This window comes from Pinus tabuliformis, chromosome 4_1 (assembly GCF_031772625.1).
Source record: "Pinus tabuliformis cultivar Carrire ecotype Pingquan chromosome 4_1, CPIR1, whole genome shotgun sequence".
NCBI classification, from domain to species: Eukaryota; Viridiplantae; Streptophyta; class Pinopsida; order Pinales; family Pinaceae; genus Pinus; species Pinus tabuliformis.
Genome location: NC_142303.1, coordinates 21,218,136 through 21,243,676, shown reverse-complemented (window position 1 = coordinate 21,243,676; position 25,541 = coordinate 21,218,136). Strand labels below are relative to the sequence as shown.

General features: G+C 36.7%; 1 protein-coding gene across 3 annotated transcripts; it reads right to left on the bottom strand.

The window, feature by feature from the left end:
- Positions 1 to 10,238: 10,238 nt before the first annotated feature.
- On the bottom strand, positions 10,239 to 24,985 carry LOC149174004 (uncharacterized). 3 transcript variants are annotated; one of them, XM_089419133.1, is made up of 5 exons: positions 24,480 to 24,984; positions 23,586 to 23,686; positions 10,839 to 10,925; positions 10,653 to 10,745; positions 10,239 to 10,480 (listed from the first exon to the last, which is right to left on the bottom strand). In XM_089419133.1, the coding sequence occupies exons 4-5, from the start codon at positions 10,662 to 10,664 to the stop codon at positions 10,241 to 10,243; spliced, it is 252 nt and encodes an 83-aa protein (XP_089275259.1). In that variant the 5' UTR covers positions 10,665 to 10,745; positions 10,839 to 10,925; positions 23,586 to 23,686; positions 24,480 to 24,984; the 3' UTR covers positions 10,239 to 10,240. The 3 variants fall into 3 exon arrangements, 2 of the variants coding, with proteins under 2 accessions (XP_089275259.1, XP_089275258.1); XR_016257903.1 differs by lacking the exon at positions 23,586 to 23,686 and having other exon boundaries at positions 24,480 to 24,977; XM_089419132.1 differs by lacking the exon at positions 10,839 to 10,925 and having other exon boundaries at positions 24,480 to 24,985.
- Between the last annotated feature and the right edge of the window lie 556 nt (positions 24,986 to 25,541).

Genomic DNA, 25,541 nt, shown 5'->3' with positions numbered 1-25,541 from the left:
TTAGTAAGGGCCTCTTTGATTGCCTCAAAAGATTGTTTAGCCTCTAATGTCCACTTAAGTCATGAATCTTTATTTAACATGTTATTTAGTTCTCTAATTAATTTTTCTAAATTAGAGATGAATCTCCTAAGGAAATTTATTTTTCCTAAGAATCACTGTAATTCTCTGATGTTTTTAGGATGAGTGATGGTCAGGATTTCCTCTATTCTAGCTGGATCTATTCTAATTCCATATTTGTATGTTATGTGTCCCAAGAGTTTACCTTCTTCTAGACCAAAGAGTTTTTTTTTGGGATTTAAGGAATACCAAATCTTCTGCATTTAATGAGAACTCTTCTTAGGCGATCTAGATGTTTGTTATCTGATTTAGAAAAGACTATGATGTTGTCTTGGCTAACAACTAGAAAATCATGGATTTCTTTGGCAAAGGCTATGTCCATTGCTCTCTGGAATGTTGCTCCTACATTCATTAATCCAAGAGGCATCTTCAAATACATGAAAGTACACCAAGGAGTAGTAAATGCAATCTTTGTTCGGTCCTCTGGTTGAACTAAGATTTGGTTGTATCCAGAAAATCCATCAAGCAATGAAATTCTGGATGAGCCTACTACCCTTTGAAGAATGTGGTCCATTTTTGGGAGAGGATAGTTGTCTTTTAATGAAACTTTGTTCAAGTTTCTAAAATCAACACAGAGTCTGATTTCTCTTGTTTTCTTCCTAGTAGTGACTAAGTTAGAGGCCCATTCTGAATATCTAATGGGTGCTATGATTTGTGCATCATACATCCTTTTTACTTCCTTTTCAATGAGTGGCATAAGAACTAGATTAATTCTCTTAAGCTTTTGTTTAAAAGGTTTATGATCTTCTTTGATAGGTAACTTATGGTGAATTATATTGGTATCATAAGTCTTAAGGTCTTCATAACTACAAGAAAAGACATCTTGAAACTCTTTGAAAAGATTTATGTATTTCAGTTTTTCATCTGGAAGTAATGCTTTGGATATTTTGATAAGCTTGGGTTTTTCTTCAATTCCTATGCTACACTCTTCTATGTTTGCTCTCAAAGGCTCCATTTTTGGTTTCCTAGCTACATCATTTGAATCAAACAAATCTTCTAATGGGACTAATCCCTTGGGCAAAAAGTTATCTTTAAGGTTTAAAATTTCAGGATCATCATTCATTATTTCTTTTATTTCTACCTTTTCTAAGTTATCTATTTCTACTTTAGTGAAATTAGTGGGTTTACCTACATCTAAAGAATTTATATCTATCTCATTATCTATGTTATTGTCTACTGTACAATCTGTATCTATATTACAATTTTCAAACTCTCCTTCAGCATTCATGAAATCATAAATTTGTGAATCTTGTGAGAAAATCTACTAATATTTCAAATTGTTAGGTATAACAGGCCTATATCTCACTTCTGAAGTGTACTTGTCGTTGGGTTGGAAAGGCAATTTGTAGGTACTAGTAAAAGTGGCCAGACTGTGAGATTGCATGTTTTGTTTCCTAGGAATGGTAGCAAAATCAGTTTCAAAGAGATCTTTAATCAAATCTAGGACAATTTCTCTGTATTGGCTAAGTCTAGGATTATTCACAGAGTATTCACCTTTGATTTGTTTTATAATAAATTCTGATTCTCCCATGATAGAAACTCTCTTGGCTCCAAGTTTTCTAACCATTTGTAGTCCCAAGATTAGAGCTTCATATTCTGCCATGTTGTTTATGCATTTAAAGTTTAATCTAAATGCATGGCCTTCAGAATGATTATTTTCCATGTTGTGAATCCAAACTCCTGCACCTGCTCCCAATCTATTCATAGAGCCATCAAAATCTAGATGCCATGAGACTCATGAAAAAAAAATTCACTATCCGGTGTTTTGTATTTTTCTTCTATAGCTGTGATTTCATTTTTGTCATTGTTTGAATTATAAAAGATGAAAGAGTCCATATCAGAATGCATGGAGTATATAGGGAAATTTTGTGGTTTTTTTGCACTATTCACCATGTATTTTATCAAGGTTTCTAGGTAAAGTTTCCTTTGTTGACCAAAACCAGATATGGTGGCATATGTCATGTCCAATTGTAGAGATCCCTGTAATTTTGCTCCCCATGAGCGAGATAACAACATTCCATTCTTGGGTGGGATATCAAAAACTACTATGTCCATCACAGCACTCTTTGTTGGGCACTAGACTAGAGTTACACACAAATCTTTAATCAGGCCAAGGCATTTGACTTGGCTGGAATCAAAAGAAAACAGGTCCTTATATGGTCTGGTGATATCTAAGTTTAATCTCTCCATGATTGCTTTTGGGATTAAGTTATGCGATGCCCCTAAGTCTATCATAGAATTATGTAAGATTTTATCATGAAAATTTAAGCTAATGTAGAATGGAGGGATACCCCCTTGTTGATGGGTGTCATTTACTTCTGGACCAAACAATAACTCAAGTTGATCATCATTCAAGTTTACAGCATCCTCTCCTTCACCTATATTTAATGTTTCAGTGATTTGTGCTCTATATGATTCATTTTTCACTAGTTCGGTCAAAGGCACTGATATTTTCAATTTTGCTATCTCAGTCTTAATATTGAATGGCAATTGAGTTTTGCCTGATTAGGTGAGATCTTCCTTAGCAAATGTGGTCTGTGTATTTTTATCTTCTTTTTCAGTACTTGCCAATTCAGTTTGTGTACCAGTTGTTTTGTTTGGAATTATCTTATTTGGAATGATTTGAGTAACAGTTTCAGTTTGAGTTTCAGTTGAAGTTATATCTACAATTTTTGGGCTAGAAGGCTCCTGAGTTTCTCTAGGGAGAATTTGTATCACTTTAGTCACAGGAGCTTCTGTTATATTTTTAGTTTGGGTTTGGACTGATCTCTTAGTGGGAATATCATTATTATTTTTTCTTCTAAGACTATACTATTTGTGGACTTCATAAATAGCAGATTCATAGCCTTGTTTATAGTCAAAGGATTCCCCAGATTCTAATTTCAATTGTTGTAACATGTACATTTCCTGTTATTCATGAGTAAGAAAAACAACATCTTCATTTTTTATTCCTAATAGATTTATCTGGGTATCCTCCTCTTCTTCACGGTTCTGTGAACCCTTAACATAGTTTTCCTGGAAAGGAGGTCTAATATGTTGATCTGGTATTGCATTCTTTCCAGTGTTAGGATTCTTTCTAAATTTGGGGTTTCTTATTGGGGGTGGCTGTTGACTTTCCCATTGATATTTTCTTTCCATGTTTTCTAATCTATCCATTATTCTTTCTACACTCTTAGCTAAACTATCTATTTTACCATCTGAAGTGGAAGTTTCCTCTTTAATGACAACTCTTTTTTCATTTCTCAACCTAGCTTTCTTAGATAATAAATTTTCTTCTACACTAACAACATTATTTTGAATTTGTTCCAATGTTTTAGGGTTTCTTTCCCTCGACTGGTAAGACATATCAGTGTCAAAACCATAAGGGAATTTGATGAGTTCTAGGTCTGGTGGAGGTTTAATATTAGCAGGGGTTGCATTGTCGATGCTATTGAACCTAGTATAATAATCCTGAATTGATTCATTAGGATATCTTCTAATGTTATCATATTTAGATAGTATTTGCAGAGGGTTTTTCTTTCTTTCCCATCTATCAATAAACAATCTATGAAAAGCAACTAAATCTGAAATATGATTAGCAGGTAAACCTTTTAACCATTTCTTAACATCCCCTGTTAATGTTTGGGTAAACAACCTAATTTGTACATCAAACTCATCTATTTCATGCAACTCAAAATAGTCAGTCATTTTATTCACATGCTGTTGGGCAGTATACTAACCAGTAGCATCAAACAAAAAGATTTTTCATTGATAATCTTGGGGCATGGCAAGGAGATGTGTTGGTAAAACCAAAGGTGCATATTTGTCTACCATGGCTGAGATTTTGGTTTGACTAGGGGGAAAAGTAGTGGTGCTTGAAGAAGGAATTGAGGTGGTTGAATAATAACTAGATGAACTTGAGGTGTTTGGTTGGATAGGAAGCTGAGGTATGAATGGTTTAGGGGAAAGAACTAAGGTGGATATTATGGGTGAGGTGGTGGTAAATGAAGTTGTATTTACAATATTTGAAGATTCTGTAGGAAGTTCAGACGCAGCAATAGTAAGGGCAACTAATTCAACTGATTGTTGGAGATAGGCATCCTCTGTATGGCTTATCAATGTAGAGGCTAAAGCTTCTAGTTTGTCAAAAGTTTCCAACACAAGTTTACCTAAATCTGGATGTATAGGCACCTTTTTTGACAATATGAATTGAATAAAATTAGGGTCTAATACAGTTTCATGAATTGCATTTTTTGATTTAGTTCTAAATAATGAAAGCTCAAATGACAAATCAAATTGAATATCCTCTAAAGAGTATAATTCCATAGGGAGTGAATTTGCCTTAACTAATTGGCTACTGCTTGCTTGAGTTTCTACCTTTTTTGGTTTTCTTAAAAATTTTTCAGGGTCATCAACTATTGTAGAAGGGTTTGGATCTGGATTTTCCCTGGTATAATGAGTCTTTTTGGGGCCATAATTTTAATTTTTTAATTGTTTTTTGAAACCTTTTAACGGCTCAAAAATGACCTTAAGGGGAAAAAGATGACATTTAAGATTTCCTTAAAGTTTTATTACACTAAGGAATGGTCCCCAGTATGGTCGCCAATATGTTATCACTCCAAAATTTCTCTAGAGTTGTTAGGAAATAAATGATAGAGGTAACCACAAACCTACTTTGGAGATTAGGATCTAGCCTTCCTAATGCTTAGAGAGGGCTCTTTCTTTATGATTTAACTTTGTTTAGTTAATTGATTTTAAGCTAGTTATGTTTGTACCTGGGTTTTGATTTTGATTTGGTGATGGGATCACTTACTTAGATGGATAGAGGGGTGTCTTTTACCATTGGGCTATGGGGTCAAATGTCAAGCAAACAAGACTAGATCAAGTTCTAAAAATAGTGTCTATAGGGCAAGGTAGCTGAGTTATTTCAGATCTTAAGGCTGGGATGGTGAAATGGTTTTAAATCAGATCAAGGGATAAATTAAGGGTTCCTTAGGCTGGATTATGAAATAAATGAAGGAGGTCAACCAGGATGGGAGAGAAATTAAGGATTCTCAGATCCGGATATCAGAAGAAATCATAGAAATGAATAACTATTCAAGACAGCGTGTACTTAAACAAATTCTGGAATAAATTTCTAGTTAATTCATTCACTTTAGATAACATGTAAGTTTGTGAAATACATAAGAAGATAACAAATTTGACAAAGAAAATACTTCATTGTAATAGCTCAACACATGAATCTTGTAATGTAATCTCTTTATTACTCAGTCCAGTTTGCTGACTTGAAAAATTGGTACAATAACCCTCAGGTTTCTTATCAATACAACTCTACAAATGTCTAGCAATCCACATTCAATACTTCGAATTATGAAGTGTTTATACAAAAATAGTTTACAAAATATCCAAAACTATCTTGGGAATTAATCTAGGAGAAAGAAATATCTTCATGCAAGAAGATAGAGACAGATGTTCAACTGTTGTATGTTGTCCCTGTTTATTTGGTTGTGCTGTCTTTATGCTCTGATATTTTGCTATTTATTCTTTGCCTTGTTGTTGGTCTTCACGCTGACTGTTCATTTTACCTTTCCCTTTCTTCACTGATACACTTTACCTGATACTCTTTACATGGCTGGCCTGTTACTTTTCCTTTACTATGCTTTTTAACTTTGACTGTGCATTTTCACTTTGACTATGCATTTTTATTTTGACTGTGCATTTTTATAGCAAGTCATTTAACTTCTCCCATGTGTCTGCATCCAGTAATTGAATATTTACCATCCTCCTGTAAATTTCATCTGCTTCCATGTACTTGGAAAAAGTTGGTTTATTTACAAAAAGGTGTTTTACCTCATATTGGAGGTAAAATAGGTTCTCAAATGCCTGATATAGAACCTTTCCAGTAGGCATCCCCTTCATAGAGGAAGTATTTACCTGATCCCTTGCCACCTCTCTGATTCTCCTGTTGTAGTCCTCTTATGGCATTAATTTATCATTTATCACCAAGGGATTTGGCAGACCTTTCTACCTCAAAACATCAAACTTTACCATGAACTTGTCTATAGCCAGTTGCATGGTTTGGCATTTGTCTTCAAGTTTCATCACCAAATTCCTCTTGGTGAGCACATTTTTTACTTCCAGTATGGTGCTAGTCCTGTCAGGTATCTATAGCTCCTGTAATTTATATTTTTTTTTGGTGTTCAGGAAATGGATGATTCTAGTGGCTTCTTCTGGCATGTCTCCCAATTCAGCCTTAACTCTCTGTATGGCCTCTGTAGCCTCTTTCACTAAGTCACTTTGTTCAAAAATTACTTGAATGGGTGGCCAAATATCATTGACAGAGTCAATGATATTGGCCCATAACTTTTCTTTGGCTTGGCCAAGTGGCTCCTTTAATGTCAATTCCTTCTCCAAGCTTTTAATCCTTTCAATCAACCCGGTTGACTTCTGAACTTCTTCCTTGTGCATAATCTGTGCAAGCTTATTATCATTCTCCAGACTTGTTATCTTTTCCTTAAGCTTGTTTATTTATGTGGTCTGAATGGACATGTCTTCCATTACCTTAACCAATTTACTTGCCTCATCACCTGGCTAGGCTGCTGCTGATGTCGAACCTGTTGCTGATGTAGATGTTGTGGCAACTAGTAGTGTTGTGGCTAATGGAGCTGTAGGAGCCAATAAAACTGCCAAGGTGGATGGTACTGCTGTAGTGACTGTTGGGATGGTAGTGGCAGTGGTAGTCACTAAGCTACCCTGTTTCAACTGTATTAAGCTATCCAACTCCTTCTCCATTTCCTTCAATTGATCATTTAGTTGGAGATCATGGTCCATCATTTCCTCCTAATGAGTTTGGCTTTCTAAGACCTCTTTTGTCTGTGGGTGCTCTAAATGAGACAGTTTCAGTTGCTTTTTGAGAGCAGCAATGTCCTCATTCTTTTTCTTTATCACCTTCTCAGCAACCTTGAAATCATTGGGATCATGTCCAAGCTCAATGACCAAGTCTTCCAGTGACTTGATTTTGTTGTCCTTGGCCTGTGAGGAGGCCTTTTCCAGTTTGTACTGAGTGGTGATATTATCCAATGAACTTTGAAGCTTATGTGCAGACATGGCTTTATTGGTCATGGTGGAATAGATCATCTCACCTGCCAGTTTATGAAACTCAATTTGGTTAATGGGGATGAACATCCCTGGCCAAAACTTCAAAATATATTTTTCTATAATCTGTTGATGATTTGGCTACTGGACTGTAGGTTGCATGAATATCATATGCATTTTTCCTATTTTGATGTCAAAGTTTGACATCAAACTGTTTTGATTTGCAGGTGTCTACTTGAAGTATTGGGTATAAGTGTCAACCTTCAATTTATCATTCCTCAACTTAATTTCCTTGTATCTATCTTTGATATCCTTCTCTTTATCCACAGGCCTGATGAATAAAGAGACCTCCATGCTGAGCTATCTCCCAATAAGTTGAGTTTTTGATGTTGAGGGCTAGTGTGTTTCTTTTGAAGTTGATGGGCCTTTGCTTCTTCCCACCATTGTTTCAATGTCTGTTATTTCCACTGAGTCAATGGTGTCTTCCTGTTCAGTTACAGGATTAATCTTGGGCCTCTTCTTGTAACTGATCTCAAATTGTTCATCTGTGGTTTCCATGGCTGAACTAGAACCTTCTTCCCTGGTTCTCTTTGCATTTTTTTCTTCATTTGCTGGAGTCTGTAAAAGAGGAGGAATATTCATTGGTTCTCCTAGTTCTGGAACCTGCAGAAAGGAACTTTTATCAATCTATTTTTCTACATCAATTAATGTATTCTCCACATCAACTACAATATTGTCCATGTCTATCAAAGTGTTTTCCAACCATTCAAACTAGTTGGAAAATCTCTCAATGTCTGGCTTGGGATGATGTATGAAAGGGCTCAGTTTGACTTTGAGCCTTAGTTTTCTTTATGACTCCATGAGGGTCATATTGCCACATAAAATTGTTCTTAAATTTCATTAGTTGTAGAATCTTATTTGCCTCTGGTCCAACTTCCCTATTATTACAAATAAAGGAGCACAATTGGTTTTTCATCTTGAATTGAGTTTTCCTCTTGGCTACCAGGAAGTTAACTTCATCAGAGTTTATTATCTGCTTAAAGTACTCTAATGCAAATAACCTCATGGGGGGGTATTTGGGTAGTTTCACTACAACAAAACCAGCGATTTGCGCCAGATTTAGCGCCAGATTTTAGTGCATTTTTTTTGTAATTGTGATGAGCAACCTGGCGCTAAATCTGGCTCTATTGTACAATTTTTAAAGCGTCCTTTTTTGCACCTGATTTTGCATCCTTTTTCACGCTAGATTTTGCATCATTTTTTACACCAAACTATGCATCATTTTTTGCGTCAAATTTTGAACCAAGATTTATATCTTATTTTATGACAGGTTTTGCTTCTAGTTTTGTGTCATTTTTTGCATCTATTTTTCATTCTCTTTTGCTTCCGATTTTGTGTCATTCTTTGCTTCCATTTTTTCACCATCATTTGCATCAAGTTTACACTGTATTTTGAATCCAATTTAACGTCTTTTTATGCATCCATTTTGTGTCAGTTTTTGCATCTAGTCTTACGCCAGGTTTTGTATCTAGTCTTACACTAGTTTTTGCTTCTATTTTTGCACCAGCTTTGGTGCCTATCTTTGCACCATGTGTTGAATTTGATTTAGCACCAAATTTTGCATCCATTTTTGTGCCCATTTTTGCATCTTTTTTTGGACCATTTTTTACATCCAAATTTACGTTTGATTTGTCTCCATTTTTCCCATCTCATTTTGCACCATATTTTGCGTCATTTGTTTCATCCAATTTTGCATCATTTTTAACACCATCTCTTGCATCTAATGTTACATCATTTTGAGCATCCAAATTTGCATTTATATTTGCATCTTATGTTGAGTCATGTGTTGTGTCCACCTTTGCATCTTATTTTGTGTCTAATGGTACATTCAATTTAGAGCCATTTTTTACGTCTACTTTTGTATTTGTTTTTGCACCAAGTTTTGCATCCAATTTTAAGCTATTTTATGCCCCTTTTTGCACCATTTTTTTGTGTCTACTTGTGTCGAATGTTGCACCATTATTTACACCGACTTTTTCATCCAATTTTGCATTTTTTTGGTGTCTAGTTTTACATCGTTTTCACCATCCAAATTTGCATCTTTTTTTTGCCTCATTTTGTGTCCACATTTGCATATAATTTTGTGTCTGAGTTCGAGCCTAAATTTGCATGTGATTAGGAATCATTTTTTACATCCAATATGCCATCCTTGGTTTCACCTTTTTTCAGCCCCATTTTTCATCTTGTTTTATGTCTTTTCTTACAGCTTTTTTTTTTCCTTTTTTGCACCCAAGTTTGCATCCCAAATTTACACCATTATTTGCATCATCATTTGGCATATTAATTTGTAACGTTTTTTGCTTCTTTTTAACGCTCAACTTTGCATCTTATTTTACATCTAGTTGTTGTCTTTTTTTGCATCTAATTTGGTGCCCATTTATGTGTCCTTGTTTTTGCCCAATTTGATATCCTTTTGTATGCCATGTTTTGTTCCCTTCTTTGTGTCAACTATTGCACAATTTTTCACTTCTAATTTAAAACACTTTGTATGTCAATTGTTTGCATTTTTGTATTAATTCCTAGTTTAACATCCAATTTTACTTTCAATTTTGCATCCATGGTTACATCCGCATTTGACTTCTTATATAGAGTATATTTTTCTTTACATATATGACCCCCTTTATAGATTCATAGTGAAATATATGATAGTTTCTAAATATCATTAAAGCAGATATCACAATTCAAAATCATTTGTAAAGAAATTTAAGAGAAATTGACAACATCCATCCAAAAAAATAACAATGTGTCATTAACAATTTTCAAAACATGTATAAAATAGCAACATAATACTAATAAAATCAGTGTTATTTTTAATCAAAACAAGTAAAATTCAAATATGATTAACAAATCAAAATATTTCATGAATATCGTTATTCTACGATAAATTAACAACATACATAAATCAAACTCATCGTATGATTACAAAATCAAAATGTCTCATTGATATAGGGTAAATTCACAACACCCATCTAAACATAGCAATGTCATTCTACACAATAATTTCTTCATAAAAAACAATGCATGTGCATGCATAGCTACCACCACCAAGATCATCCTCATGATCATATTGACCATCCTCATTACTCTGATCCACATCATCACCAACACCGCAACTATCATCATCATCTCCTCCTTCACCACCATCATCCTCATCCTCATCCTCATCATCCCCTGATATATGTTGAACATAATTTGGATCATTGTCTTGGCAATCATTACCTATAGCATTCTGACAAGAAAAATCAATATTACATGTTAGTATTAATTACATAACGCAACGCATGTTTTTGTTATACAATGTTAACCATAAAATGAGGTAAGATATAATATCTAATAGTACTAAAAAATAAAATGAAAATATGGTTTAAAAGTATATTGGAAATCCAACTAAGATTACATACCATAGAGTCCATCCAAACAACAAATTCAACCCATCTCTTTTGCTGCAGCACCTCCTTTTCCAAATGATTTGGAGGTCTTCCATATTTTAGTTCCTATCAATCAGTAAATAGGGAGAAATTAGATAACAATGACTTTCTTCTAGTACAAAATTTATTAAAAAAATATCACATGTTTAATATACTTACAAAGGTTGTTATCAGTGCTTTTAAACCTTTCTAGCCACTACGATAAGTGACTTTTGTCTTGGTTAACCTCGCCTTGGATGCCTTGTCCTTAAACATAAACCAATTCAATTTATTTTCACACAAATACATGTCTAAGATACTTATAAGTATTAATACATTCTAAATAATGTTTAATGAAAAATTCAATACCTGAATGCTCTCATTGCCGGCTTTTCTTTGTGCATCCAACTTCTCATATGATTTTACAAGTTCTTTCCATACTTTAAAAGGTATGTCAATAGGTCTTTGTTTTAGTCTTTGATCTTGAGGCATTTTTTTAATTTTTCTTGTTTGGTTAAAAATGTTGGTTAAAAAAAACCGAACAAGTAATTCACATCAATGGCATGGGGACTCTATGGATATGTGTAAAAAAATGGCTATAAAGAAAACATCCAAAAAACATATGAGCTCTCCCTTTGATGGTCACTTGGGGCATATGGCTGGAAAGGAACAACTCCATTTTCGAAAATGAAGGACAATCCTTTCTCAAAGTCCTTCCTAATATTTGCTCCAAATGTCTTAAAATGAAAAACAAAATTCAAACGTCATCCTTAAACATCTCCCTTAAATATAACGTTGGACCATAAATTCTTCACTTTTATTGTTATCGGCTCTGGAATGATTTTTCTATATGCAATTATATAATGAAATATGTGTGCACTAATGAAAAAACATCGAGTTTCATTTTTCATAATCATAAACAATGAAAAAAGAATCACACGTAACTAGCATCATTTTGGAAATTTTATATTTATTAAAAATCTTTAACATGTTTTCCTCCCATATCTCATAAAAAGGTGTGAAATTTTTTATATACTCTCCAATAAGCACTACAACAAAACCAGCGATTTGGAGGTTTTACACTAAGTTTTTCAACATCGAGCTTACTAGGGCTTGCACCACCTGGGTTATTAGTAAGAATCTCATGAGGTTTGCATAGCCATGATTATTAGAATCAAAATAGTAGGATTTGCACTAAAAAACAGTTCATAGAGCTTTCCTGCTGGGGAGAAAATCACAAGTTCAACTTCTGCAGTGCAGAGCACCGAGAGCTCGTAAGCTTTCTTCAGCAATCCACCTACGTTTGGAAAATGTAGCCTGCCTGCTGGCGATGTTCTCAATCCTCTTCCTCTGCATCTTTCCCCTCACTATTCTCGTATGTCCTCTTTCATTTTTCCCTCCAAACAAACCCTCTCAAATTGAGAAAGTAGAACAACTCACTCGATGAGAATCCGAATCCAATTATCGCTTCTAACAATAACCCAATACGATACCAGAAGTGATTACACAAAACCTCATTGACTCTTCATTTGTTTGGAAAAGAGCCAAGCATATACTTCTGACGAGGGTTTCCGTCTCAAGTCTGGCTCGCAGGACGTCGCTTAGTCAATTGCGAGAAAAATTTTCCACCTGCCTGTCACATACGGTTTGTCACACTATATATTAAAATAAGGTTGATCATACTAACAATAAGGTTGTATAGTTTAAAAGGAGGGCTCTCCTGACTGCATTTGGTTGGTTTATAGAAAAGATTGCTGGAATGTGTAATGTGAATGCTCTGCTAACTATTTTTTAAGCATTTGGAAGTATTAAAACCCCCTAGGATAATTAATGTAAGACCTGTTAATTAATGTGTAAAGATGGCTATTGTCCTTGGGCTACCTTAGCTGTTCGTGTTTAGTGATCTGTGGTATTATGACTCCTCAAGTCACTATTAAACCATGAGAACCATGCCCAGGCAGACTAGTGTGACATTGTGGATGAGAACCAAAACTAGACTCCTATAACCTCCTTTTTCATCCTTTAAATTGCAGAATTAACTGACTGTTCTAGTAATCGTTCTTGAGCACCTGAAGATGTGCACCCTAAATAATAAGAATAATACCCTGTAACATATGAATAGTCCATCCTGTGCATGTAGGATATGCACATGAGGTCCAATAAAATCACTAACCAGAATACCAGGTGTTATTAAAGCCTCTACAGGTTGATATATATGAATGTTACAGTGTGCAGGAGTATGATTCAATTCCATACGAAAATACAAAACCTCTGATAGGATTTCCTTATACCTCATAGGCAAACAACCATTGTCCCTTCTATAGATGAGCAGAATAAGTGCTTAGTTCTCTACACTAAATAAAGACAAAGTATAGTAATTATTGCTGACAAAATAGGATTTAAATCGCGATTCAATTGCTTGACATTCAGCTGGTCACAGAATTGTAGAATGCATAATCATAAGTGATGTTGCGAGCCTCATTGCTCAAAGTCTAAGGGTCTTGCGAGCCATAATCACAGCCATGTATGGCATATCTTGTGATTATGGCATTTTATGAGGTCAATTCTTGTGAAGACATTTCAGTTTATAATAAATTTTGAACCTCAACAGAGTTTTGGCAAGACCTGGCTGAGCTAGGACATCAATAACACAACTGATATGAATGACATAATCTAGCCTCAAGAGGGAGCCTCTTTTGTTTCATCACTCTAACAATCTATGAAGTGGTGGAAAGCATAACAACTTCCCCTTGAATATGACACCTAAACTGAGTACAAATCCTAAATGATGCAGCCCTTGGTGCATGTCTCTCAAAGTATCGATATTTCAAATGTTGAAAGCTCTTGTGCCCATTTGATATGCATTCGATTGCAGTTCCCCTGAAGAAAGAATCTTATAAAGGTGAGGCCATGGCCAATATGTTAGCCATATCCATTGGAGTTGCCATTGCTTGACAACTTTAGTGTGATCAGTCCCACCATGATTCACATGGGCTTCTACTCAACACTGGCTGTTGCTATTGTAAGAGTCTTCAAGCTCGTTGAACCCATAGTATTGATAAGTGTATTCTTTGGGTCTCTGGTTTTCAAATTCTGCCTATGTTTTCCTCTCAGTATCATTATTTCAAATGCTGAAAGCTCTAATTCCCATTGCTGTGTATTTGATTGTGGTTTCCCTGAAGAAAGAAGCTTATAAAGGTGAGCCCGAGGCCAATATGTTGGCCATATCCATTGGAGTTACTATTTCAGCTTATGGGGAGGCCAAGATGAATGCATGGGAGGTGATTCTCCAGTTAAGTGCAGTTGCATGTGAGACTACCCAATTGGTTCTCATACAAATTCCACGAACATCAAAAGGGATTAAGTTGAATCCCATCACATCTTTGTTGCTCCTTGTTGCCTTGTTTTTCTCAGCACCCCCTGGGCCTTAGTAGAATACCCATTTCTGATAATCAGGGTCTCTTCCTTTGATTTGGATTACATGACATTTCTGCTTGTGCCTTGGCTCTTAATCTTGCAGTATTTCTTCTGATAGGAAAGACTTCAGCCTTGACTATGAATGTTGCTGGTCTTGTCAAGGACTGGCTGCTCATAACATAATCTTTGTCTGTAATAAATGAAAAGGTTACAGTCATAAACTTGAGTGGGTGTGGACTGGCTTTTCTGGCTGTCTGTTACTATAATCATTTCAAACTTCAAGCTCTCAAGTCCAATGACAACCAAACAAAGTACCTCAGCAGTGCAGCTGATGCCAATGATGAAGGAGAAGGTTTGATAATGACGAGTGGGAGATTCTCAATCAGAGATTCAGAACCAGAAGAGAAAAATCAAACTCAAGCTTCAGGATTAGGTATTTAGATCATTAATATTGTCTTGTGCTAGAGATTACTGTTCTTGGATTGGCTCCTCTATGCCCAGATCTATTTGCAGGGAACAGGCCAATCATTCACAGTGAAGAAGATAATGACAAGATTAGTGTATAATGATGGACAGGATGGTGCCATGGTGCCAACCTAAATCTCAAGTAAGGAGACATCTGTTCATCAATTTGTCAAGAAGCATGGCCTACAATTCAATTGCTCTAAGCCTATCACTTCTTCCACCTGTCAAATAAATTGTTTCCTGTTTGTTTAGTTTGACAAAAGCAACATTGAAGAAGAACGTATTTTCACTTGCACTAGGATTTGTAATTTTGTATATAATTGGACTTAAGAAAAGGATTGTTAAACATGTAAATCATAGATTGTGGAGGAGCTCTTTATGTCCAACCTTTATACCATGCAACCACAACCACTAGACATCTCATCTATCAAATCATAGACTAGGCAACCCATCAAAGGGAACAACAAAGTGAAGAAGAACCAACGACACATTTGATCAGCCACAAAAACAAATTTCCAAATATGAGAAGGTATCTATGATGCAGGAAACATGGCCCGCCCCTGCATACGAGCTGCGTTTTCATATCGAGTCACTGAAACACAACTAAAATGCTCTTGAAACACATTTCAATTCATATGAAATGTATTTTCACATGGGAAACGCATTTCAATTCATATGAAACATATTTCACATGAGAAACGCATTTCAATTCATATGAAACATATTTCACATGGGAAATGCATTTCAACATCTGTACAACGTGTTTCTAAATGAAATTTGTTTGATTTTGCCTTGATTTAAATGTTGGGAACAACATTTTTTTGTTTTAATAACTAATTAGAGGATAATTATGAATTCATGAGACTTTTAGAAACTTCATACACTAGAAATATTTATTTAAGACTGGGTTTCACTCTCAATTTGCGTTAAAATGATGGCAATTAATGGTAATGTTAAAGTCTTAAAGTAAAACCTTTACTTAAATTTTTAACATTACCATTCATTGTCTTGAGATGTTTAAAAGCGGTTCCCATCTCCTCTAACTTCATATCGAGAAAGTAGAGATTTCAGGATTGGCAATTAATCAAAAGCACCAAGTGCTTTATGTACCTCAATGTTAGTGATATTGCTTATTTGACTCCTCTATCATTGCCTTAGCAAAACTGTACCCTTCCCTCAAACAAAAAATCAATGATTGGGCACACTAAGCTTTTCATACCATATTTTAAAGTTTGGATTACGTAGTTTCATCATGTTAAAATCGGCAACTAGGGCCAAACTCCACATGGGTCATCTTATTTATGACAACTGATATTTTTCTTGGATTCCTCTCTCCGAGAGGTGTAGGAGTGATCTAAAGATCATCCGATTCTGACATGTACAAATGAAGTTATGAATTTACTTTGATTATGGACAAATTGTCAAGGTCGGCCAACAAACTTATGTAGGCTCAGAAGCCCAACAGTCACGTCTATTCATCCTCAACATTTGCTATAAATACATGATGCCTTAGCCTCATTTGGATACACTCATCTTCACACTTCTCTCTCTCTCTCTCTCCTCGTTCATTGGGTACGGATTTCTAGGCATCTCTCTCTCCACACGTCTGAAATTTCAGGAAAGCAAAATTTCAAGAGGCCGAAATTTCAAGAGACCGAATTTCTGGACAGTTTGACCAAGCGTTGACCAACATGAGTTGACCTCCTTTGACTACGTTTTGTGGGGGCTATCTCTATTTGGGCAAGCCGCATTTCTAGGCACAGAAATTGAGGCCAAACATTGACTTTGACCAACGTTGACTGCAGCTAGGGCTAACCACAGGTTGGTTGTTTGACCAAATTTGACTGCGCTGATTTTGGGTTCTTTTGAGGGTTGATTCATCTTGTTGTTTGGAGGCCGAAGTTGACTGAAGTTGACCAATTTATGAGGGTCAAATCTGCCCTGTTGACCAGCAATGACTTTTCTGGTTAGGTCTCTTTTGCCGCTGTCATTAATTATCAGATCTGTAAATTGTAATATCTCTCTCTCTCTCTGCTGAATTATTGAAGAATATAAGAAGAATTGATCAAGAGTTTCCCCACATTGGGGTTAAGTGATGGTGGAATATTGCTTGTCATTTATGTTTGTCATGTAAATGTTCTTGCTCATTTATTCATAATGATTTCTTTCCACATTTCAATATATATATATATATATATATATATATATATATATATATATATATATATATATATATATATATATATATATATATATATATATATATATATATATATCTATATAAGTGTGGAAAATAGTAGTGAGTAAGGTCTTCTTTGAATTGTGACTTAGTCAAAGAGACCACAAGCAATCCTATCTTTGACGTGCATGAGTTCCTAAAAGTTAGGTCAAGTTCCTAAAAATTAGGATGAGTTCATAAAACAGTTTAACTCGTGCGTATAGTTGGAGGCTCAATTGTTTGTCTCCTAGTGCGAATTATATTTGGAAAAGGACAAGCAAGTGAGCTTCAGTATCTAAATTGAGGCAGGATGAGTTACATGACTCAGTTAGACTCGGTTAACTAGTCAATCACAAGACCGAGATTCAAAAATAAACTTGCTAGATATACCTTATGTGAATTGCTTGTAAGAAGGACGAAGGCACATAATTGAATCATTGTTTTGTGAGCACAAGGTTGTGAGACAAGACAATAGAGAGCACGAGTTTTGTGTGTGAGCTAGCAGAGCTAGGAAGAGTGTGAAGGAGAGGCCTATACGCAGAGTTTTGGCACAGAAAATCCTTGTTGGTGTATGCAGGAATTAGGAGTAATTCCTAGAAGATAGGGCCACTATTGCGCTAGGAAATAAGAGGCTTCCAACGAAAGGAAATAGGGGCAATCCAGCGCAAAGATTTAGGAGCTAAGGATAGGGTTGTTGCAAGCAGGTTTCAGTTAAGTGTCAATAGAAAGAACAGTGTTGTTCTCTAGTGAAACAATTTGCCTTGTATTAATTCTATTTGCTCAACTTTCTCAATAAAATTCTATAGCTAGCAGAGGGTTTTCCTAGTACGGTTCCCTACAAAAATCCTATCTTGGTGTTACAAATTAGTTTCAAAATTGTTTACTACAGCAGTTGCAAGATTTTTAAGGAAATTCTACATGGTATCGGAGCAAGGAACAGAATAAATACCAACACAAGTTGATTGGCACATCCTAGTGCAACATCATAAGGAGAATCTCCCTGAAATAGTCATAGCCCAAAGGAGCCTAGCAAAGTGGAGAAGAGGATTGGTTTTGGTTCGTTTTTCTTGTAACTAATTAGGCCAAGTTAGGCAGGAGCAAGTAGCTTGCAAGAGGAGCATTTTGGGTAGTCTTTTTGTGCATTATTTGTGGTGCAAACAACTTGCAAAACAGACCAAGTTTTTTATGTGTTGTTACAGGAGAGATTAAGCCCTAGTTTAGGGTTGGTCTATGTTCTTAAGGAGCTGGAACAACAAGATATAAGAGGACAAGAGCTAACGCATAGAAGAGGAACCTGTGGAGAAATGTTTGCAAAGTTTTGAGGCAACAAACTATGGGTTGACGTAGGTGCAAGATGCCCTAATCAGAGGGTCGAAAACTTCCAGTAATTGCACAGGGGTGTGACCTAGAGAAGCAGAAGAAGTCTCTATTGGTTAAGGTATGTTGAATGTTATTCTCAAGTTGATGTTCTACTAAGTGGATGAGGTCCCATTGGACAATTGTGTGGGCAGCTTAAGTGTACAGGTTGGAGGGTTGTTAGAAGTTGCCCTATTGTGCCCTAAGTACAGCCTCTTGTGAAGGACTACTAAGTATTAGTGGGCAGGTGTTGGAGAGCTCTCTGGGAAAGCAGGACGGCGTACCAAGGTTTGAGAGCAAATAACTGTTTAGAGGGAGCATCAAACTTCGTTTCATGGAAAGGGAGGATCATGATAGTTTTGAAGGATAATGGGGTGGGAGAATTTGTGAAGCAGGCTATACCACCACTACAAGATCCCCAACAGTTGACCCAGCATACTAAGAATGATATCAAGGCAAGGACGATTATTCTAGAAGGGGTCAGAGATCATATATTTCCTCATATCCATGAGAAGAAGACAGCTTATGAGATTTTCAAAACTATTTTAGATCTATATCAAAGTACCAGCGATACCAAGAAGCTTGCTCTTAAGGAGAAGCTAACGAGTATCTAGGTGAACAAGGATGAGTCCATTGTCACGTATTTGTCAAAATTCACTCATGAGTATACCAGAGCATGACCTTGTGAGTTTTGCTCTTCTACGACTTCACAAGTCTTGGTATGGGTTCCAGGATGTTGTCAATGACAGAGATAATTTTCCTAGTTGGGAAATGCTATTGACTGACTACGTTCAGGAAGATATCCGAAGAAGGACCAAAAATGGTAGATCGATGAAGACAGAGGACAAGGAGAACTTTTCCATAACAAGCAAGAGTAGCAAGACCAAGGGCACGGAGGGCCAAGGAGTGGTCGAGTCTAGTCAAAAGGGCAAGTATAAGGATCTAAGAAAGGTCAAGTGCTTCCATTGCCATGAGTTTGGACACTATGCCACTAAGTGTCCTAAGCGAAAGAACGAGTCCAGTGAGGATCATGTAGCTACATCAGCAAAGCTAGATGCATTTTTTGCCCAGTTCGAGAAATATTTATCATTGATTGCTTGCATGCCAAGCTCAACAGACAGCAGTGTATGGTATATTGATTCGGTAGCATCCTTCCACATGACCAAAAAAAAGAAAAATTTTAGACACCTGAAGGAGAAGGACGTGTAGTTTCAAATCGAGAGGAATTGGTACTCTCAGTTTTCAGAGGGAGTCAAGTAATCCCCTCCATCTCAGAGATGTCTTTTATGTTCCAAGATTAAAGCAGAATCTTGTTTCGATAACTACCCTTGAGGACAAGGATTATGATGTCATTTTCAGCAAAGGTAAGGCTTACCTCCAGGACTTAGCTTTTGGATGTAAGAAGCAGATAGGTGTGAGGATGAAAAATCACTACAAGTTCTAGGTAGAGACAAGTGCAACCTTGAGCAGCAAGGCAAGGAGAGCTCAGAGTAGAGAATTTATGGTTGAGGAGAGCAAAACCCAAAGGGAGTCCTTAGAGAAAGAGCAGATTAGAGTACCTAAGAAAAGCTACTCAAGAGTCAAGATGGAGCCTCAGCCAATATGTCTGTTTAAGTCTAAGGAGCCCTTAGAGCAAGAGCAGATTAGAGTACCTGAGAAGAAGCTACTCAAGATGGAGCCTCAGCCAATATCTCAGTTTAAGTCTAAGGAGTCCTTAGAGCAAGAGCAGATTAGAGTACCTGAGAAGAAGCTACTCAAGATGAAGCCTCAGCCAGTATCTCAATTTGAGTATAAGCTAGTTGGCAGTTGGGCCAACCAACAAGATGATGAGGAGCATAGCCGAAGGCAAGTCGAGGCAGCGACTCAAGCAATGACTCCCAGCATAGGGAGAGTTTGAGCCAAGTGGGCAAAGGATTTGTTTAAGGGAGATCAAGGGAGAGTTGGATCTTCCAATATCACCTTCAACCAAAGGAAGCAGCCACAAAGGTACACAGGGTGCATGGCCCTTATGACTGAAGTGATAGACTCGCAGCGCATGGTGGGAAAGAAAAGGTCTTATCAGGTTCTGCAAAAGAAGGCAAAGTCTTCTAGTTCAGCGGAAGAAGCTGCAACAACGGAGAACGTGGTAGTATTGGAGATAGATCCAAGTGGACGAGGTTCTTCCAAAAGCACCTTTCTCGCTAAGAGGGAATGTTGAAAATAGAAGCGAGTAAGGTCTTCTTTGACTTGTTCCTTAGTCAAAGAGACCACAAGCACTCATGTCTTTAGCATGCATGAGTTCCTAAAAGTTAGGACGAGTTCCTAAAAATTAGGTCGAGTTCATGAAGCAGTTTAACTCATGTGTATAGTTGGAGGCTCAGTTGTTTGTCTCCTAGTGCGAGTTATCTTTGGCAAAGGACAAGCAAGTGAGCTTCAGTTTCTAAATTGAGGCAAGACGAATTACATGAGTCAGTTAGACTCAGTTAACTAGTCAATCACAAGACCGAGTTCAAAAAATAAACTTGCCAAATTTAGTTGATGTGAATTGCTTATAAGGAGGACGAAGGCACAAAAATGGATCACTATTTTGTGAGCACAACATTGTGTTGAGAATATAGTACCAAGGAAGTGTTTTCTAGGAATTTATCCTTTTGGCCTAGGAATACACATTAATATCCTTTTCTCTAAGTGACATTATGTGTTTATTAATGTCAAGGAGCTAAAGAAGCTTTTATGAGTTGTGTACCTTGTAATTCTAATTTATTAAAGTCACATGGGTTATTAAAGTGACTTTGTGTAAAGTACTAAGTCCACTTTATGTTAATAGGGTAACCTTTATATTTTAAAACTCACTTTATGAGCGACAAAGTGACCATGGTACTAAAACATTAAAAGGTTAAGTGAGGGGTCATCATGAGAAAGGGATCTAATGGGAGCTTGATCTCAACTATAGATCTCATTAGCTGAGATTTAATCTCAGCCCTTGATCTTTAGCCTTTAGGGTTAGGTTTCCCTCTCAAAAGAAAAACAGAAGTTAAAGGAAATGAATGATTCTTCATTATTCTTCTCAAAGGAAAGAGGAGGGTGTAGGGAAGCTTGAGAGGAGATCGAGACAGCTAAAGGAGGAGGCTGTGTTCCAAGGTGAACTCAAATCAGAGCAGAACGCAACCATGTTGTGGAGCTTGCATTTGGAGGCAGCAAGGAAGAGCTCCTTCATTCAATCCTCTTGAGAACTATTGAGGAGAGGAAAGGAGATAGGAGGAAGAGAATTTTTGTGAAGAAATTCTACAGCAAGAACTAGGAACAAGACCACAGTTAATCAAATCCCTAGAAGGCCGAGTTAAAGCTAAAAAGGGAGCACGAAATTTTGGAAGACTGTCACAGCCAGTGGTTGCACACAAGTCAAAGGCTTATTAGGAGTCAAGTTTGGTTACTCCTCACCGTAGGCAAGTGTTTTAGCAGCATATTTCTCTGCCAGCGTATTTATGTGGGACACAGTGAGATTCTTGGGCCAAGACCAGCAAAAATCTCAAGCCTGGTTTTAGTGGTATATCAATGATATTTAGAGAGCTGTTTTGGAGTGTATTTGCTCAAATTCCAGGGAGGTTAAACGCTGATAAAAAAACCTGTGCATATTTGCTGTGATGAACCCGAGTTTCAAGGAACCTGTGACTGTCAGTGTGGCTTGAATTCCTAAGAAGAAGGAGCATTTCAGAGGACTGTAATTTCAACATGAACATTTGTTGAAGACAGTTCAGAACTCAGTTTGAGAATGGGATTTCAGTGATGCTTCGTCAAAGAAACAAAATAAAATCCTCCTAGAAGAACTGGTTTTCCCCGCTGCGGGGTTTTTCTAGGATCATGTTGACCAAAAACAGTGTAAAATTCATGTGTGTGCTTGCCTTATTTTTTCTCTTATCAGCTGAAAGTGAAATGTAGAGTACCTCTATGTTGTTTCAAGTTAAATGCAGAAAATGATAAAATGATGTGTATATCAGTCATATGCTATTGATGGGTTTTGGGCATTAAACCTTGCAAGAATTTGAAACTGGGTGGGCTACAGCATGAGCAGACATTAATTTTTTACAGGTTGTGAGACCAAACAATAGAGTGCGAGTTTTGTGTGTGAGCTGGCAGAGCTAGGAAGAGCGTGAAGGAGAGGCCTCTGCACAGAGTTTTGGCAGAGAAAATCCATGCTAGTGTGCACTAGAAATCAGGAGTAATTCTTAGAAGATAGGGCCACTATTGCACTAGAAAATAGAGGCTTCCAGCACAAGGAAACAGGGGCAGGCCAGCACAAGGATTTAGGAGCTAAGGACAGGGTTGTTGCAAGCAGTTTTCAGCTAAGTGTCAGCAGAAAGAACAACCTTGTTCTGTAGTGAAACAGTTTTCCTTGTAATTAATTTTATTTGCTCAACTTTGTCAATAAAAATCTACAGCTAGCAGAGGGTTTTCCATGTAGGGTTCCATAGAAAAATCCTGTGTTATTGTATTGTATGAATGTGTTTTTAACTCTTTTTTATTCCGCTGCAAAAGAGTAGAGAAACTCTGTGTCTTGGTGTCACAAATTAGTTTCAGAATTGTTCACTATAGCAGTTGCAGAATTTTCAAAGAAATTCTACAAAAAGGTGCTAATGGTTCCCTATAACGCTAAATCTGGGCACATTGCTCCATCATGATAAGAGGAAGCTGGTTCAAAAGAAAAAAGTCTGGAAGTAAGGTTGCCCTCAGGTGCAAAATCATATTATAGCAAAGCAAGAGGTTACAAAATAAGAAAACTCAACCAAGTGAGACTATCAGATAAAGCATGAAAGGAAACTGTTTGAGGAAACTGATCGGCCCGATGTTCTTGCGCAATGTTAAATTTCTCTGTTTTGTTTTGCTTCCACCAAGTAAATACATGTAAGTGAGCGTTTATGATATCACAATATAGCCAGCATTGTTTCTCATATTCTACTCAGAAGCACCTTACAATCCTAGTTTCAGGATATGTGCATTAATTTAAAAATAAAATCAAAAAAATCCTTTGCAAACGACAAAAGCATTACCTCTTTGAAGAAGTGTCTAAAGAACAAATTAAACATAACTGCAATTCATCAAACGCAACTTTGTCTTGAAAAATGTGTCTTTGGGTACAGATTATCTTGTCTAGAATTACCATTAATTGTTGTCGACCAGAGAAATATCTGCCTCCGATCCATTCATCTGCACCTCAAGATAGCTATTTTGATTGCAATGCTGTTGTTTATAGCCCTTTGGAGGAAACTTTGGAATTTTGTGAAGTAAAAACAAATATGATAATGTGCATTGTTTTATTTGGTCAAATGAACCTATCTCCGTTAGATACGAAACATTATACATTTTGAATGTTATATTGGAAAAGTCTAACATGTTATTTCTATTCTATGCTTGCTGATATAAGAGCAATAAGCCCTCATAATCCTGACTCAAAAGAACAGAGAAAACAGAAATTTGTGAAAAGACTGAAATACCATGCCACAAATGCACCACTGTGATTGCCAAGAAATGCATCCAGATCTCTCTTTGCCTGATCCTGTTGCTTTCCATGACAGACAAGTACAGCAACATACTCCTGCAAGTGGAAATTCAATCCCATTTATCAGTTCATCAAGCTTCATCCCCACTATTCCGATGGAAAGACAAAAAGCATGACTGGATGAAGGAAAGTGTATTTAATTTAAAATAGAAAGGGAGCTTATATTGCTTGTGTATATGATCAACGCTCGCTGAAAGAATGACAAACCCTCAATTCTAAACCCTAAGATAAACCTAAAGCTCCCGTGGTTTGAATTCAGAACTTGTTGTTTCCGGAATTCCCTGTTTTTCCGATTACAGAACATTGCGAAGGAGTTCAACAGTATTGAGAGCAGAAAAGACAAAGCAAACTTGATGATTCAGTATGTGTTCATATCTCAGGAAGTTTCATAAAGGTACTATCAATATTCGGGTAAATTTTCTCTGGTGTTCAGAATTTCATGCAATATCTTGCGAAGAATCCAAAATATAACGAATTCGCCATCAAAGCGCATCAAATCCCACCAAAAATACACAGAAAAGCAAAACCCTAATTACCCGATAAAACAAACCATAGCCCGCTAAATGCATCTACCATAGAGTTTCTTCAGCACCCCATTGAAATGACAAATCTGATCATCATCAACAGGCGAACAAAACATCGAGAACCCGATAAAAACAGATCTTACTAAAAAGGAGAAAAATTAGAAGTAAATAACTGCCCAAATGCATCTTCCTTATAGTCAAGGTCCCATTTATGTGCACAGGAAAAGAGCCACCGAAGAGGCCATGAAAACAACTTTCAACTGAGAAAACAAAATCATGAAATAGCCATGGATTAAGAAATTTACATGTCAAGAAGGACATCCTCCTCTTCTTCGCCCGTGGTGACAGTAACCTCCTCAAGCTTAACAATGGGTGCAACCTAAGCTCCAGTGTCCTCTTCCTTTCCGGCATCATCCTCCTTCTCTCTCGAATCGTCATCTACTGCCCGTGTAAGAACAGGATCCTCCTGAGTTCCAGCCATCCCAATACCAGATAGTGCACAGAGGGAGGGCTCGAATGAAATCGATGGATCCAAAATATGCCAGAAACTCGCCCAATATCAGACACGAATGCGAAACCCTGAGGATTTTGGACAAAGGATTTAACTGTGCAAAAATGCTTTGAAGGCAAAGGGCAAAGAGGTCGACGGAGAGAAAACACTCTATATAAGGGTTTTTGAGGTCGATGGAGAGAAAACACTCTATATAAGGGTTTTGAAGAGGGAAGGCCGGTAGCTGTTAAAGATTGAGAGTAAAAGTAGCATCGTTAAAGATAATATAATAAATTATTACAGGGATGGTTGGGGGTTTCAAAGGGAGAGAAGGCCATGGAATAACCCCTAAATCATCTCCAACATGAGAGGCCTACTTCATTCATGTTGTCATGTTGGGACCAGAGGTTGTTGTGTGTTTTTTGTTTTCGCAATTTTGAACTCTTTCCTCGGTGATATATTATTGTGTTTATTGTAATAATAATGGGATGGGGTTGAGGGGTTTGTAAATGAGATAAATATGGAAAAGTAATTAGAAATATTGGTTTTAAATTATTATAATAAGTATTGTTGTGGTTGATCCATGATAAGTTGTAGGGTAGTTGGTTTGTATGGGGTTTAGTTGTTACGAGGTCTTAAGTTCAAATTTCATGGGGAGGGGTTGAGAATGGAAGTCATTTTGGGGGCATCAAAACTATTCTAAGGGGCATCTTCCACTGAGCTTTACACAATCCTCGATGTTGAGGATGAAAATAATATGAATATGCCAAGCTCACTCTACAGCCTAGTATGGTTACAGCCATGTTTGTCCATCATTCCAAGGGGCATCTTCCACTGAGCTTTACACAATCCTCAATGTTGAGGATGAAAATAATAT